At 43.6% G+C, this 15,179-nt stretch overlaps 3 protein-coding genes across 3 annotated transcripts; 1 reads left to right on the top strand and 2 right to left on the bottom strand.

Annotated features, from left to right (window-relative positions):
• Positions 1-4,837: 4,837 nt before the first annotated feature.
• SLMH-0 (4-sulfomuconolactone hydrolase) lies at positions 4,838-5,878 on the top strand (the record flags this gene model as incomplete). The annotated part of the gene is made up of 2 exons (XM_036643130.1): positions 4,838-4,925; positions 5,016-5,878. The coding sequence occupies 2 exons, from the start codon at positions 4,838-4,840 to the stop codon at positions 5,876-5,878; spliced, it is 951 nt and encodes a 316-aa protein (XP_036491495.1).
• Positions 5,879-6,200: 322 nt separating this feature from the next.
• Positions 6,201-7,044, bottom strand: CGCS363_v011280 (4-hydroxy-4-methyl-2-oxoglutarate aldolase; the record flags this gene model as incomplete). Its single annotated transcript, XM_036643129.1, has 3 exons — positions 6,201-6,476; positions 6,566-6,898; positions 6,997-7,044. 3 exons carry the CDS (start codon positions 7,042-7,044, stop codon positions 6,201-6,203), a joined length of 657 nt encoding a protein of 218 aa, XP_036492011.1.
• Positions 7,045-9,667: 2,623 nt separating this feature from the next.
• On the bottom strand, positions 9,668-14,528 carry tnaA (Tryptophanase; the record flags this gene model as incomplete). Its single annotated transcript, XM_036643128.1, has 4 exons — positions 9,668-12,520; positions 13,808-14,296; positions 14,363-14,392; positions 14,472-14,528. The coding sequence occupies 4 exons, from the start codon at positions 14,526-14,528 to the stop codon at positions 9,668-9,670; spliced, it is 3,429 nt and encodes a 1,142-aa protein (XP_036491489.1).
• Positions 14,529-15,179: the final 651 nt, after the last annotated feature.

The following is a 15,179-nucleotide window of genomic DNA, read 5'->3' as shown; positions in this document are numbered from 1 at the left end:
CCTACTATTATTAATACTATAAAGAGATATTACTTAATCCTATTAGTACTAATAATATTAATATTAATATACTCTTCTTAGAAATTAGAAAAAAATAAGTTTAAAATAGCTTAAGTAAAATAAGCTATCTTTTTAAAGTTATAACTACCTTAGTAGTATAAGTTAATTAATTAAGTATTTCTAGGTAGAATAGATCTAAATAAATATTAATAAAACTACTTCTTCTAGAGCTTTACTAATCTATAGTTAATTAATATATTATATAGTAATAACTATAAAGTTAACTACTAATTAGTATTAATCTCATAAGACTAGCTAACTAGTAGGGCATTATAAGCAGCAAATATTATATTATATTAACTATATTAGTAGTAATATAGATAAAGTTAACTACGTTAGAAGTAGTAGCTATAATTGCAGCGTTAATTGCAGAGGCTAGTACCTTATATAATCGCTAATTATATAAGGCGCGCCCAGCTTAATTAACGCTATAATAAGCTAGCGTTACTAATAATAATAATAAAGACTTAATATTAATAATTAAACTCTTAATAATAGCTAGATAATTTAGTATTAGCTTATTTAGTAAACTAAATAATAAAGTAATTATAGAATTTTATACTTACTCTATATATAGTTACTAAAGAATTATAAAAACTTAGAAATAATTATAATAGTAATATAGAGAAAAAGTTATTAGAGAATATATAATAAAAGTAATTAAAAATTATAAAATTTATTTTAAAAGTAAACCTATTTAATATTAATTTTATAATATATTATAGTTTTTATTTATATTATAAACTACTTAGTAATTTATATCTTTTAATTTTATTATTAAATTATTAAAATTTTAAAAACCTCTTATAGAAATATATTATAATAGTATTCTTATTATTATAAATTAATTTATAAAATATACTTACTTTATTCTATATAAAGAAGTAAGTAATACTAAAGAATATATATATATATTCTTTAAATATATTATTACTAATTATAGAATACTTAAAGAAATTATATTAAATAGAAATAAGATCTTTACTTTTAACTTTGAGAAATTAATTATATTATACTTTAATATTAAATAATTAATATTTACTATATTCTATTTATAGATTAATAAATAAATAGAATAAGTTAATTAAATCTTTAAAACTTACTTTTATATTTATATTAATTATAACTAAAATAATTAAGTTATATTACTACTAATAGCTTAGTTTATTTATAATAATATAATAAGAGAAAGTATTAAGGAATCCCTTTTCTACTTTAACTATAAATTTAAACTTACTACTTATAGAGAACTTTAAATAGAACTAGCTATAATAAAAGCTATTACTTTAGTATAATAAATTAAGGATATCTAAGAAAATATATATAAAAAACTTAAATTTATATAATAATAAATAACTAAATTTAGTAATAAATAAAAGATTAAGGGACTAACTTTAAAAGAGGAAAATAATACTTATTTTATATAATAAAATATTAAAATAAAATAACTAAATAATAAACTTAATTATAAAAAACTTAAACTTTTTAAAATCTTATAAGTTATTTTATTAGTTAATTATAAGCTTAAACTTTTAAATATTATAAAATATTACTTAGTATTCTATATTTTACTATTTAAATTAGCTTTATAAAGATTATAAATAAGTAATATTATTATTATAGAGAATAATAAGCTAGAGTATAAAGTTAAATATATTATTAACTACTTTAAAAAACCTAAAAAATATTAATACTTTATTAAATAGAAATAATATAAATATAAAGATAATATATAGGAACTAGCTAAAAATATTACTAATATAATAAAAGAACTTATAATCTATTAGTAGTAGTATTAAGAATAAGAAGTAATACCTATATTAAATAAATTAATTCCTCTAATAAACTCTTTAGGTTACTAATAAATTAGATATCTATATAGATATATTAAACTACTAATAGAAATAAATAGATTATAATAAAGAAAACTATTTATTTAGTTAAGAATATTAGAATATAATTAAAACCTCCTTAATAAGAAATTTAAAGTATTAAGATTCTAATTAAGGATTAAATCTAAGTTTATTATACTAAAGCTACTTATTAACTAAACCTCTAATATAAGAGATATTACTAACTTCTCTTTTATAACTTCTTAACTTTTTTAGAAAACTATTTTTTTCTACTTATATAAATAATCTAACTATACTATAGATTTATCTAATTTAGTTTATATAATATATAAAGTAATAGCTTTTTTTTATAATACTTCCTCTTTAACTACTTTTATATTTTCTAAATAAATTACTTTATTTAATAGATAATTAATTATAATAAATTAATAATATATATAAAATATAAAGAGTATAGAGATATATAAGTATAAATAGTATTTATTATTATATTATAAAACTACTTTAAATAAGTATACTTACTATAAATCTTACTACTTAGAAGAAGTTTATAATATTTCTCTATAAAATAATAATAAGAATAAGGTATATTAATAATAAAACTAAACTTAGTAATATATAATATATAATTATAATAATAAAGAGTAGAAGTAGAACTTAATTTTAATTTTTAAATATAACTTAATATAGTATTAGTATTATAAGTAAATTAAGAAGTATAATTAATAAATCTCTAATTTAAAACTAATAATTTATTTATATTAAGTCTTAAAAATAAAACTTTTAGAGAGGGGACTTAATATTATAACTTATTATATAAAAATAATAATTAATTAAACTACTTAAGTATTAAGTAACTAAGATAAAATATTTATACTATAAAATTATAGGAATAATAAGAACTTATTTAGTATAAAAGAATTATAGTATAAGTTATATAATAATAAAATAAAGAAATAGTTAGTAGAATATAAAATAAGATACTTAGTAATTAGTTAATATTACTAATTAATTATAATTACTTTATATACCTAAGTAATTACTTCTAAGTAAATAAAGAATATTATCTAAGATTTATATATAATATAACCTAAGTTTAACTTAAGGTTAAACTCCTATAACTCTTTAGTAATTAACTTAATACTTATCTTTAAAATACTTTTAGCTTATTTTTATTATAAAATACTTATTAAGTTTAAGATTAATTACTTTAGTCTCTAAAAACCTAATCTACTATAGCTTATAACCTTTAACCTAAACTATAACCTAGTATACTATTAGAACGTATTAATCCCTAGCTTCTATTAGTAGACCCTACTGTTAGATAGCTGACCGTAACAGTTAATAAAGTGCGCCTCTAGGCAGCAAACTGCGAAGAAGAAAACTTAGAAGGGAAGAAAGGACACTGGAGCTAAAGACCCCTTGCCGCGGAGCTCCATCGGTGGGCTGATCACCTCGAGGAGAGCATTGTAGCTGGTGAACCGAACAAGGGCGTTCGAGCCCTGCTTCAGAGTCACCGGGAGGATGCCACGGAAAAGCCCTCCGAGGCCCTCCATGGCTACGATACTTCTGATCGCATGGCTTGTCGACTTGAATCGTCTAGCGCCAGCTCTGTCTTCTACAATCTTGGTTTTGATGTTCTCGCCAGGGGTCACCACTGTCACGCTCTCGGCCACGCCAGCCGCGACACCGGCAAGCATATTGGCAACCTTGGTTGGCTTCCCTGTTTGGGCATCTTGCGGGAGCTTGTTCCTGATGGCATCGAATGTAAAAAATCGTACGCCTGACTTGGATGCATTTGAGACACAGAACGCACTGGCCCCCGTGTACAGCACGCCAGGTCCAGAGGTCCGTACGGCTGAGACGAGAATTCGTAGTGGAGATTCGGATGAACTCAGCAGTTGTTTTCGCGTTTTGATGTACTCTGTAGGATACTTGACTCAGGTTAGCATAGTAGAGACTTTGTAATATGTTTGCAATCACTAGAAAAGCGAGACCGAGTTTACATACCGTGACTAGAGACTCTACTCCCCCAGCAGCTGCACCAGCAACCACAGATTGCAAGGGTGTCGGAGAGGTGTTACTGCGACTCATCGTTGATACGCCAATAACAATCAATCAAGCCAAGAGGTCTATCATACAGACAGTGAACTGATCATCGCAGGCCGCAGGCGTGCGCCTCTGGGCAGTCTTACATAGTCCAGCGGTGCACATTACTGGACTGCCCCGAAAATACATGAATGAGACCGGGTGTTGCCAGGCAGGAACGATCCGTGAGCTTCGGCACGCATCATGAACCCGTGAGAGGCGGAGCTCCGTCCGTCTCCCTTAGACATTGATGACACTCGGTGTGTTCGTAATCTGCCGGGAACATGACGGAAGTGACTTACACCCACTTCGTACACGACTAGACGACATCTGCGTAGTCAAAAAAAGACTAAGATGCCATGGTTCGAAGTATCCTCGTGGCGGCGCTAGGGCGGGAACATGGGATGGAGGAATCCGCGCATCGCACGGAATCCACGCGTTCCACGGAGTTTGGTGTGGCGCAGGTGCCTGGAGCTGGGAGCTATCCGCCTCATTGGAGTAGTCCGCCTGTCAGGGAGTAGTCCGAGACATATCGGAGCCATCCGTCTAACACGACGGACTACTCCTTGTAGGATCATCATCATCATCACCATCTCCACTAGCAAACTGGCGTGACGATTCCGTCGCGTGAGATGGGAGGAAATATTTGCAAGTTGCCAAAATATGCCCGCGGGATACTGCCGGTTGTTCGGGGTCGACCTTCTGGTGCCGAATCGGAAACCGACGCAACAATGTGTATAACAAGCGAATCATCGTTGGATCGGTGGCTCTCGGTGCTATCGTTCTGAGCCAAGCTTCGAAGATAATACACCGAAGAGCTGCAGACAACATCCACAATGGCCCCTTCAGCTACAGTGACCGAGGGAACTGAGAGAAACTTGTTTCCTCACGGTGGATGGGACACTCATCATCACATTTTTGAACGTAAGTCTAAACACTCTGGAATCATCATAGACGGCTTGCGATAAGGCGCACGCACGAGAAGGTTATACTAACAAATACCCGTCGTCATAGCCGAGTCGTTCCCTTACAGTCCAAACAGGCACTTGACACCGCCTCCTGCGACCGTTGCTGCCTTTGACAACTTCAAGAAAAGTCTAGGAATCACCAGATCTGTCCTCACCCATGGCCTATCCTACGGTGATGATTGCACCTCTCTGAAGGCCTTTGTGCCTCGCCTGGGAACACAAAAGACGCGTGCGATCGGTGTCATAGACCCAGAAACGACCACCGATGATGAATTGAGGGCAATGCATGAAGCTGGTGTTCGGGGGCTTCGTGTCAATCTGTACCGTTACAAGGCCATGGAAGATGTCGAACTACAAAAGGTAGCTCTTCGAGCTCACCTCCGAAGAATCACTGCCCTTGCGTTGCCCTGGAGCCTCACGATGACTACAACCCGGACCGACTTTTGGGAGGAGTTGGAACCATTTGTGAGGGAGAATCTTGCAAAACATGGAGTCAAGCTGGTAACAGATCACTTCGCGCTCCTAAAGGCACCAAGTCTGCTTTCAGAGGAGTATCGCGACCGGCCAACGACACAACCAGGGTTCGACGCCATCATGAGGCTGGTCAGAGACGGCCACCTATGGGTGAAGCTGAGCGCGCCATACCGCATCAGCGAGGAGAAGCCGGACTACTGCGACGTCAAGTTCTTGGTGCGCGCACTTGTGGACGCCAACAAGCATCGTGTTCTCTGGGGCAGTGACTGGCCCCACACGCCGCGCATGAAGGTGAGAACACACGAGGCGGCTATGAAGGAGACGCCGTACCTGGAAGTCGACGATGCGGCTTGGCTGCGGAGTCTCAAGTCATGGCTGTCGGACGAGGAATGGGACCTGCTGATGATACGAAACCCGAGTGAATTATTTGGATGATAGAGCGCACCGTAGAGTATAGAACTCAGATTAATTATGATTACTTCTGTGCTGTAGTATTTCGCATCTCGCATTGCCCCCACAGTTGCCTATCTACAGAAATCGTAACGGGCAGATGCGACATGTGGCAACCCCTGAAAAATACCCCTTACCACTATTTTACACCAGTCTCGACAACTTTACCGGGACTAAACTCGATACACTAACACAGCAATTTTGCCGAGAGTAAAATGATTCTCTTCAACCATCTTAGGTTTCACTCATGAAACATCGCGTATCTTAATTTGTACCTACTATACTCCGGCTGTAAATGACCGGCTAATTATTTGTCCTTACGCACGTTCTTGATCAGGTCACCCATCGAGGCACCCTTTCTCAGCTCAACAAACATCTTCTCGTCGACCTCGGCTCGCTCCTGGCACAGAGCGACAACTTTTTCAACCAATGAGGGCGGCGTCACCACGACACCATCCGCATCCCCAATCAAGATGTCGCCAGGATTGATCCAGAGATCACCCTTGAATTGAAGAGGGACTTTGACCCTCGACGCCCGCGTGAATGTGTTCGAGCCCAGAATAGATGTACCCTGGGCAAACACCTGCCGATGTCGTTAGTAGAGTTTACACTACGGGAATCGTTGGATTAAGCCGGACGAGAAACAAGCTCTTCGCGTTCGCTTAGACTTACCGGGAATCCCATCTCATTGTGCTCTCCGACATCCCTCATTCGCCCGTCAATGACCACGCCCTGTGCACCCAGAAACTTGGCCCGAGTGGACATCAAACCGCCCCAGCACGCGGACGGGAGGCCCTTGGGTTGCTGGATGTACATGACGCCACCTTCTTCATTGTGGTCGACGAAGTGCTTGTCCAGCTTCGGGGCCGAGGTGTCGCTGGTCTCGACCATCTGCACCGTTACTGCGGGGCCGAAAATGCGCGTGCCGGAGCCGGGGGAAAACATCCGGATTCCATCGAGGAAGCCACCCTGGGGGTACTTGAGCTTCACAAGGGCATCTCCGATCTTTACCTTTGTCAGAAACAAATCATGTTGCGAGTGAGGCTGCCTGGGCTACAGAGATGACCGCTGGTCGGGTTGAGCCCGGCGGCGTTGATACTTACGTCACATGCCGTGAACTTGCGGAGGGCTTCAAGGGCTCGAGAAGACATTGCAGGATCGGGTTGGGTAGAAATGACAATATACGCAAATGAAGCACGTGTATGAGATGCTGTAAGGTCAGAAGTTTGTCTTTGACCTTATGAACTGGCCAGTACGGCTACTGAATGTCGTGCAGCAGTCTCACAGCGGCGATGCCGGAGTTGTCCGGAAGCATCCCCAAAGCCTGTGAATGCGGAGGCATCGGGTGATACCCGAAAGCTCGGACCACATGCTCCCGAGTGTTCGGGGTTACTCCGTCAATGCCCTTGGCATCCCTTGCTTCTTTTGCGTGGGCATCCCAGGCTTCCGGGTGCCTCCATGACTCTGACAATATGCACAAAATCTAACAAGGGATCTCATGAGATGATGTTTTAAGGCTCCGAAATAGGCAATTGCCTATCCTGATTATCCTCCAACAGGGAATTGGCGCCGCGGGATATCTCGCTGTGCGTGTTCGGTGAGCTCGGTCTGACACGCGAACCCTGGCTCGCAACACGGCTACATCCGACAAACCCACACACACCGGGACACACCATATGGCACAGGAAGTCAAAGATAACTGCCGAACAAGCATACGTCAATTGAGTTTTTCTCACTAAATTGTTTCGCAGCCCTTCAATCACGTGGGGCGCAGGTTGCATGCCACCAGCCCATATGAACATCGCTCAACACCACAACCACGCATCACAGGAGCGAAATAAAGAACTACGATGCGTCCAGGGACAAAAAGGGATGACCCCAACCCGATTTGAACGGATAACCTTTCGATATCAGCTCAGAAACGGTCGCAGGACAGAATCTGGAGTCGAACGCGCTACCGTTGCGCCATAGGGCCGATGTGATCCATATCGTGGATCCCGGTGGATGCTGAGGGCGGGGACAACTCCAGGATAGGAAGGCCAGCTCTGCGGAACATAGGAAGAGTTGTTGTGAAGAGACAGCAACTAGTTGTCACGGTTGGTGCTCGGCTGCTACTCTCAAGAAATTTTGCCAAGTGTGGTGATGCAGAATGTTATTTCTCTTCGATTCAATGCTGTGACATGCGTTTGACTCGCCAAATCATCTTCCTGCACCTTAGATACACTGGGTCCCGCAAAGTCTCAAGCTCTCAGCTAGACTGTCTCTTCTTGTCATGCTCCATCCACCACCAGTCCGGTCTGTATTGGCGGTGAGGATACAAACACCGAAAGCTACACATCTCCGGCAGCTTTCTGTACACCTCCTTACCATCTTCAAATGCAAGACTCATGTGATGGTGTTCAATGTGCACTATCACAAGCGCCTTGCAGCCCAATACAGTGCAAATGTGTTGTAGCAAGATAGGGCGAGGATGTACGTCGCCACCACTGAAATGGACAAGGTGTTCCTCAGAGGACCGAGGTAAAGCCCTGCAGTCCAGAGACTTGGCTCTCTGTGTCAGGGAATCCCATACTTGTGAAACTAAAGAATTCCACAAATCTGCCGTGTTGAGCGGAAAGTGATGGCCGTTGCAAATAAACTCCACCCGACAATTCGTCCTAGGCTGAAAACCATCGGGGATCCAATCGTCGGTCTGGTCTGATTGTGAAACTTGCAGAATTTTGAGCAATGGTAGACGAAGAAGTCGATTGAGAAACCGACCACCTGAGCCGTGGCTCAAAAGGATACGCATGGAATTAAGGCGCGTGTCTTCTGCTGCAAAGATTTGAATTACCAGTCGTTCCAGGCGGGCCGCGCACTCAACGAGGTCTTGCGCCAGAGCGAGTCCATCGTCCACAATCACCATCTGAGGGATTTGCAGCCGAAGAAACCTAACATTCTCGAGCAATGCAAGACATGTTGGATGATGAATGCATTCTTTCCAAGAGGTCACGCCCTGGCGCCTGAATTGTCCCACGCTGTGGAACCTGGTTTGTTGCAAACGGCTTGGTGGTAAATTGAACGCGACGACGAAGTAGTTTCGATCACATACGAAGTCAATAGCGTCGACTCTGAGCTTCTGACATGTCCAGAAGAGACTGGATCCAAGCTGATGTTTCTGGTGGTGCTCAAATAAAAGCAGAATTGTGGAATGCTGTGGCAATAGTCCGTTCTCATATATCATGTCACGTAGCTCTCGGGGGAGTCGAAGTATGTTGCAAAGCTGGGCTGCCACAGACACAGCCGGTGCTGCCGCCTCTTTGCGCGCGTGTCCTGAGTCGGCTCGTGCAGGCATGACGGCCATGACAGTTGGTATGCAAGATGTTCCGAGTTGTACTCCTGATGTCTGATGTGATAAAAAAGGTGCGACCAAAGATTTGAGAGCCACCTTCGGGCAGTAATAATTTCATTTTTTACGTATAGGAGAAATTGAAAAGCCCGGAAATACGCTGCTTTAACTGTCCTTGCCGCCTTTCAAAGATGAGACTATGGGAGCTGCGGGATAAATGTAGAACTGCAGCTATGGGTCGAACTGCAGCAATGGCAACTTGGCACAACGAAATAGCACAGAACAACCCAACTCCAATCGATACTGTCTCACACAGAACAATGAAGGAAAAGCAGCAACAACACCGACAGTTGAAGAGCATAGCAAATTTAACTTGCAACGAAAATGATCATGACAAAATTCATTCAACCATTATTGACTATTACCTCTTTCAAGCTCGCTAGGTCTCAGACGATGCGGAGCAGCATCTCATGGCTCCTAAAATTACGCATGATCGTTATGATACCGTCATCAAAGCACTTTGATAGCCTCTTTGACAACTTGCCAAACATCTCAGAAGCCAGATAGAAGGTCACTACGGACCCCCGGCTTCTCGTCATCTTCAACCCAACCCATGCATGAATTCCCCGGCCATCCTGCAGAGGCCGATGAGCGACGGCATCAAGTACTCTCTGATACGTCTTCAGAGCCTTTTCATCAGCAGTCCCCAAGTAGGTCTCTATCCGGTTGCGGATCTCAGCATCATCGGAGGCGTAATCATGAACAGGGAAGTACACTGCCACCTCTGACTTCACGTCCTCACCGTCCGCAATGAAACTGAAACAAGTCATCGGCCCCTTGCCCTCGTATGGCCCCTCAGAACCATCACTCAGAACGGTACAGAAATGGAGTATTTCGGGATCAGATGCACCAACAATGTCGGGGCCAACGATGGAGGCCGCCTGCGATAGATCCGCGGCCGTTGCGCCGAAATGCTGCACGTAAATCTTGACTCGGGCTTGAGAGCCAGGGCACAGATCCAGTGAAAGATACATGAGCTTGTTCCCTGGCAGTAAGACTTTCTCAAGAGGAGCCCAAGCTTGTGGCATACAAAGTTTGTTGAGGGCTTCGCGGACAACTGCTGGGGCCCGGGATTCTCCCTGAGCATTGGCGTTCAGGTAGATCTTCCATCCCGGACGAGGGCCTTCTTCAGCAACAAAGCTGTGCCACCCTACAAAGGTTCCTTGTGCTTCCGCCCCTGAGGGAAAGAAGGTATCTTTGATATGGTTGAATCGATCCAGAGAGACTGCATTCGGATGTATGCGTTGTGTCTCATTATTTAGTTGCAAAGCGCTTCGTTGGTGGGCCTCAAGAGTTGCCTCATCTGCCTGGTTTTCTATGAGGAAGCGTAGCTGAGCTTTCCCGGTCGCCTTATCAATGGCAACGGAGTACTCGAATGGACAAAGATTGAGGCTTGCATCCGACTTCCACCCGAAAGGTGGCTCAGATGCTGGCAGATGACCCCAGCCCTGCATGGGTACATCGAAAGCATGATAGAACATTTTCAAAGCTTGATCATCTAGATGAAGAGCATCAAAAAGCTTTTGGATGTCGTGCCAGGCCTCGCTCTTGAAAGTTCCAACATCGGTCGGGGAGCTCAACCCCGAGAGAACGGGGACAGGTTGCAACCCGCTCTGGAACACTCTCATCCTTAACTCTTTTCCTCGGGTGATCCTCACTCCAGGGATACTATGGCGTCTTTGGTGGAGCTGCGATACGGCGGCAATGGTGTATTCGATGTGTCTATCCGACATCACGTACCGCGGGACGGCGAACCGGACCAAATTGGGAATGTTGTCTCTGTCTTGCGTAATGCTTTCTTTCTTGTCCCACTCCCACCCGAAAGGACCAGCTTCACATGCTCGGATGCCATAGTCTTTGAGCAGCTCCAAGGTGAAACCGACGGAGGCGAACTCGCCGTAAGACCTCCCACAGTCGGCAAAGAAGCCATCCATATCGAGATAGATAGCATGGCCGCCGGGTGGCAGGAGAACAGGAACACCTTTGGCGATCAAGCCCTCGGCGAATTTCTTGACTTGGCCGATTCGGTCGGCTAGGTACGTCTCCTTGGTGACCTCGTAGAGCCCGACAGCGGCAGCCATGACATCGCGACCGCTCATACCCCCGTAGGAGTCATTCCCGTAACACATGATCTGTCTCTCCTTCAAGCGAATGCCGATGTCTGCACCGAATCTTATCGGAAAGATGCCCTGGTCTCGGAAACATAGTGCACCACCCATATTCGCCAGGCCATCCTTCTTGAGAGAAATAGTAAAGCCGTCTGCGTACGCAAACATCTCCTGGACAATCTGTGGGATGCTTCTGTCCTGATATCCAGCCTCAAAGTCCTGGATGAACTTGGCATTCTCTGCAAATCGGCAGGCGTCGAAGAAAAGGGGCAAGCTATGTTTCTTTGCTAACTCAGCTGCAGCTTTGATGTTGCCCATGGAAACTGGCTGCGCTCCGGCCCAATTGTTGGTGATTGTAAGTAGAAGCATGGCCACGCGGCTAGCATTCCCACCAGCACCAAGGAATGCCGACACCTTCTCGATGTCCAGGTTCCCTTTGAACGGATTTTTAACGCCGACCTGTTCGGCTGGGAAGGGGTCGGTGAGCCCGGGCTGAGTGAATGTGTGCAACTGAAAGCCAGCCGCCGCAGCGTTCGCAGCCGTGGCGTCGAAGAATGCGTTACTAATAAGAGCTGGCAGATTACTGACGTTGCGGGGATCGGTGTCGATGTTACACAGTGTGTCGCTCAAGGTAGAGAAGAGCAATACTTTGGCACACCGCCCCTGGGGCAAAATGAAAAAGTTCGGACGGATAAGCTGGAGAGGGCCGCCATTCACGAATCCGCCACAGATCTCCTTGAGAAATATCTCGCGGTAGAAAGTGCTGTCAGCTGTGCCGGCAAGGACATCTTTGAAGACAGATCGATGATCTTCACCACGCTCGAAGACATCGCGGAAGGCCTCAAGGAGGCAGTAGTAGCCTGAGTTGCGGCCATAACTCTCATCACCCCTGAGCATCGCTGCCCACTGAACATCAGTCATGGCCGAGGTGCCCGAATCGGAGAGATAATCGCAGGTGAGGAGGGCTGCGGGGAAGACAAAGACATTGTATTCGACGGAGCGTAAGACTTCCTCACGCTCTTCAGAGGTGATAGCGATGTGCGGGTGAACGACCAGGATATTATGAGAAGGGGCAATAAGGGAGACATGCTGAGAGTAGGCAAGATTTTGTCCACGGAGTGTTTGTTTGAACTTATTTGACAATGTAGGGTAAGCTCTCGAAACTAAGGGAGACGGGATAAACCGGCCAGCTTCGTATTTATGGACAATGTCGAACCGTCCCCACTCCTCCCTTCCTACCCTACCTGATAGCTTTTCAGCTCGATGGAGTGGACTTCCAGAATTTCTTCCAGCAAACCTCGGTGCCTTCTCAATGCATTGAAAAGCAACTTGAGGTCCCAATACGTCTTGGTTTGCTGCTATGGGGTCCACTTATCATATTCAAAGGGATGTCGGTATCCGCACCACACCCATTCTTGATAGTGACAGCAGGCCATTTGGAGAAGGATACTTGGCATCAGCGACAAGACAACAGTGCGAGTACAAAATATAAAAACATGCAATGACATTGCCGATGTCTATTGTGATTGGCAAAAGTCATGTTCTATCGCTTACACACGGGGTACTTGATCTCCCGGCTACTACGTCTCCAAACCAGGTGTAAGCTAAAGACGACCTCTACCATGCCCCGGTTTCCACCTCGTCATCGCATACTCATCTGTATTAGACACATCAAGCTATAGTCTCTTCATGCTCTCAGTAGATGTGTACGGTCCGTGATCTTGCAGCCAGTTTCCGTTACCAAGACTACAAGGACATTCACACTTCACGGTTTGGTTCAGGATGTGCAAAGCTGAAATGTGACCTACCCATGTCATTGCGCAAACATGCAAGCGTCAGACGGGCGACTTCTCTCTCCGCTAACGGCGAGGATTGTACCGGCAATAAAGAGTAGTCATATTCGGGGGCTGTTGTCCGAAAGCAGTAACTAGCATGGAGTCAAAAACGTGGGGTCAATCCGTGCCGCATAAATACACTTCAATATTTGATCATTGTTGTATGCAACAAAAGTCACTTACTTGGGCTGAAAAGTTTGATTGGATGGAACGAAGCAGTTTCATTGTGCTTGAACGCCACTCGACTGCAGTCTGCCGTTGATGACTGCATACGCCGACGCCCGGATTACTGTACGGCCACCTCAAGTTCCTAGCGGAGTCTCCCGAGGCGACATTGTGTGTTTGCAAGACTATTAGAAGCGTCGCGCCTCAAGCTGCCGATCGAGCAAGCTGAGAGTGATGATAAGTTGATGGACACTACGTACTTCCAATCTGGGCATGGTCAAAGTCACGGAGTGAATGGCTGCAAAAGGTCCCTGTTTGACTACTGCTCATTTACGCGAAGAATCTACCAGTGATCTCACTGTTCGTCTGGTGCCGAGAATCGGTAGTAAAGATGATCCCACCCATCCCCATGGTCTACCTCAAGCTCAAGAAGCTCCTTGTTGATATCGAAGTCCCTAATGGCACCTTGAATAGCCGACGAGAAGATGGTCTTGCCAACAGTCTCCCAACATTTCTTGCGCTCAGGTTCCGTTTCGGTGCTGGTGACCGTGAATGAATCCGTCTCTTTGAGCTTCAAATCGGTACGGCAAGAGGCTAGGGCTTCTTGCATGTTGGTGTTACTGATTTTCGATCCCATCACGGTCTTCAGCTCGGAAGGCTTGAGACCAGTCATCTCCCAGCACGCCTTGAGAACCTGGCGCATTTTCAGTCGAGGGTCCGTCTTGTCGTCTCCGTTCATTGCCTTCATGACGGTCAGGCGTTTGGACACCGTGTTGACCATGAGGGTATCAACGGGCAACACCTTGCCATTTGCGTCCTTGGCTGTGTAACCATCTGCGTACACACTGAAGCCCCATCGCCCCTCTTCTTTGTTCTCTTCGGCGTCGACCGCGTATGCAGAGTTTCCCTACAGCAAGGTAGTGTTAGCTGCCTTGATTCAAAACAAAGTGGAAAAGATGTCGGGCATGCTTACAGCAAAGGGTCGAACAGGTTGTGCAGAGAGCTATTCACAGGCGTCAGAGAATCATTCACACTAGAAGCAGCACCTCAAACTATGCTGTCTGGGAGTTTCAGCAACTGACCAGGGTGACCAAGGAACCCAGAAGAAACAGAAGTGCGGAAAAACGACGGGAAATCATCTTGAAAGAGCGACTTTATAAACAGATTGAATATGTCATGTAAGCAAAAGCGCACAGGCGAATTGCAAAAACTAAAAGAGAGTAATTGGATGAAAAATATCCGAAGCGGTGGGATGCTGGTGACAGCAAAGTTCTAAGCTGGCTTTATTATATGATGTCCTTTGCGATTGCGAGAAAGTCGCACAGCATACGGAGTCGCCGACTCATGTAAGTTCATGCAATTAGTTGTGCAGCCTTGGCCGACCCACGGGTCACCCCTCTGATCAGGGACCAAGCCACTTTATGCAACTGACTCGCAACTCAGTCTGCACCAAAAGAATTAGGTACAGTGTGGGTCTGCATTGGGGGATAAAGAATCTAATCTGTTTAGCTTTGTGATTCGGATGAACCGAGCGTGCTGCGAGTGTTCAAGTCAATCTAAACCTGTTGTCGATCAAACACCAAGTTTCTTAAGATAGTGTCAACGACCTTGCGGGAAAGGCGGGATTAGCAGGACCAGGCTCTACAGGTAACATGACGTTATGTAGCTGTTTATAAGTTTAATATGTTTAAGTGATACTTTCACAGGGGCCTGCCTGTCCGTCAAGTGGAAGTGGAATGTATATATTCTCTTTTGCAGCACCCCAACTTCCCATCTCACCCCAGCTGCTT

The sequence above is a fragment of the Colletotrichum siamense genome, assembly GCF_013390195.1.
Source record: "Colletotrichum siamense strain Cg363 chromosome Unknown KSG_Cg363_contig07, whole genome shotgun sequence".
NCBI classification, from domain to species: Eukaryota; Fungi; Ascomycota; class Sordariomycetes; order Glomerellales; family Glomerellaceae; genus Colletotrichum; species Colletotrichum siamense.
Note: the sequence above shows the minus strand (reverse complement) of the source record. Positions and strands in the feature narration are given on the sequence as shown.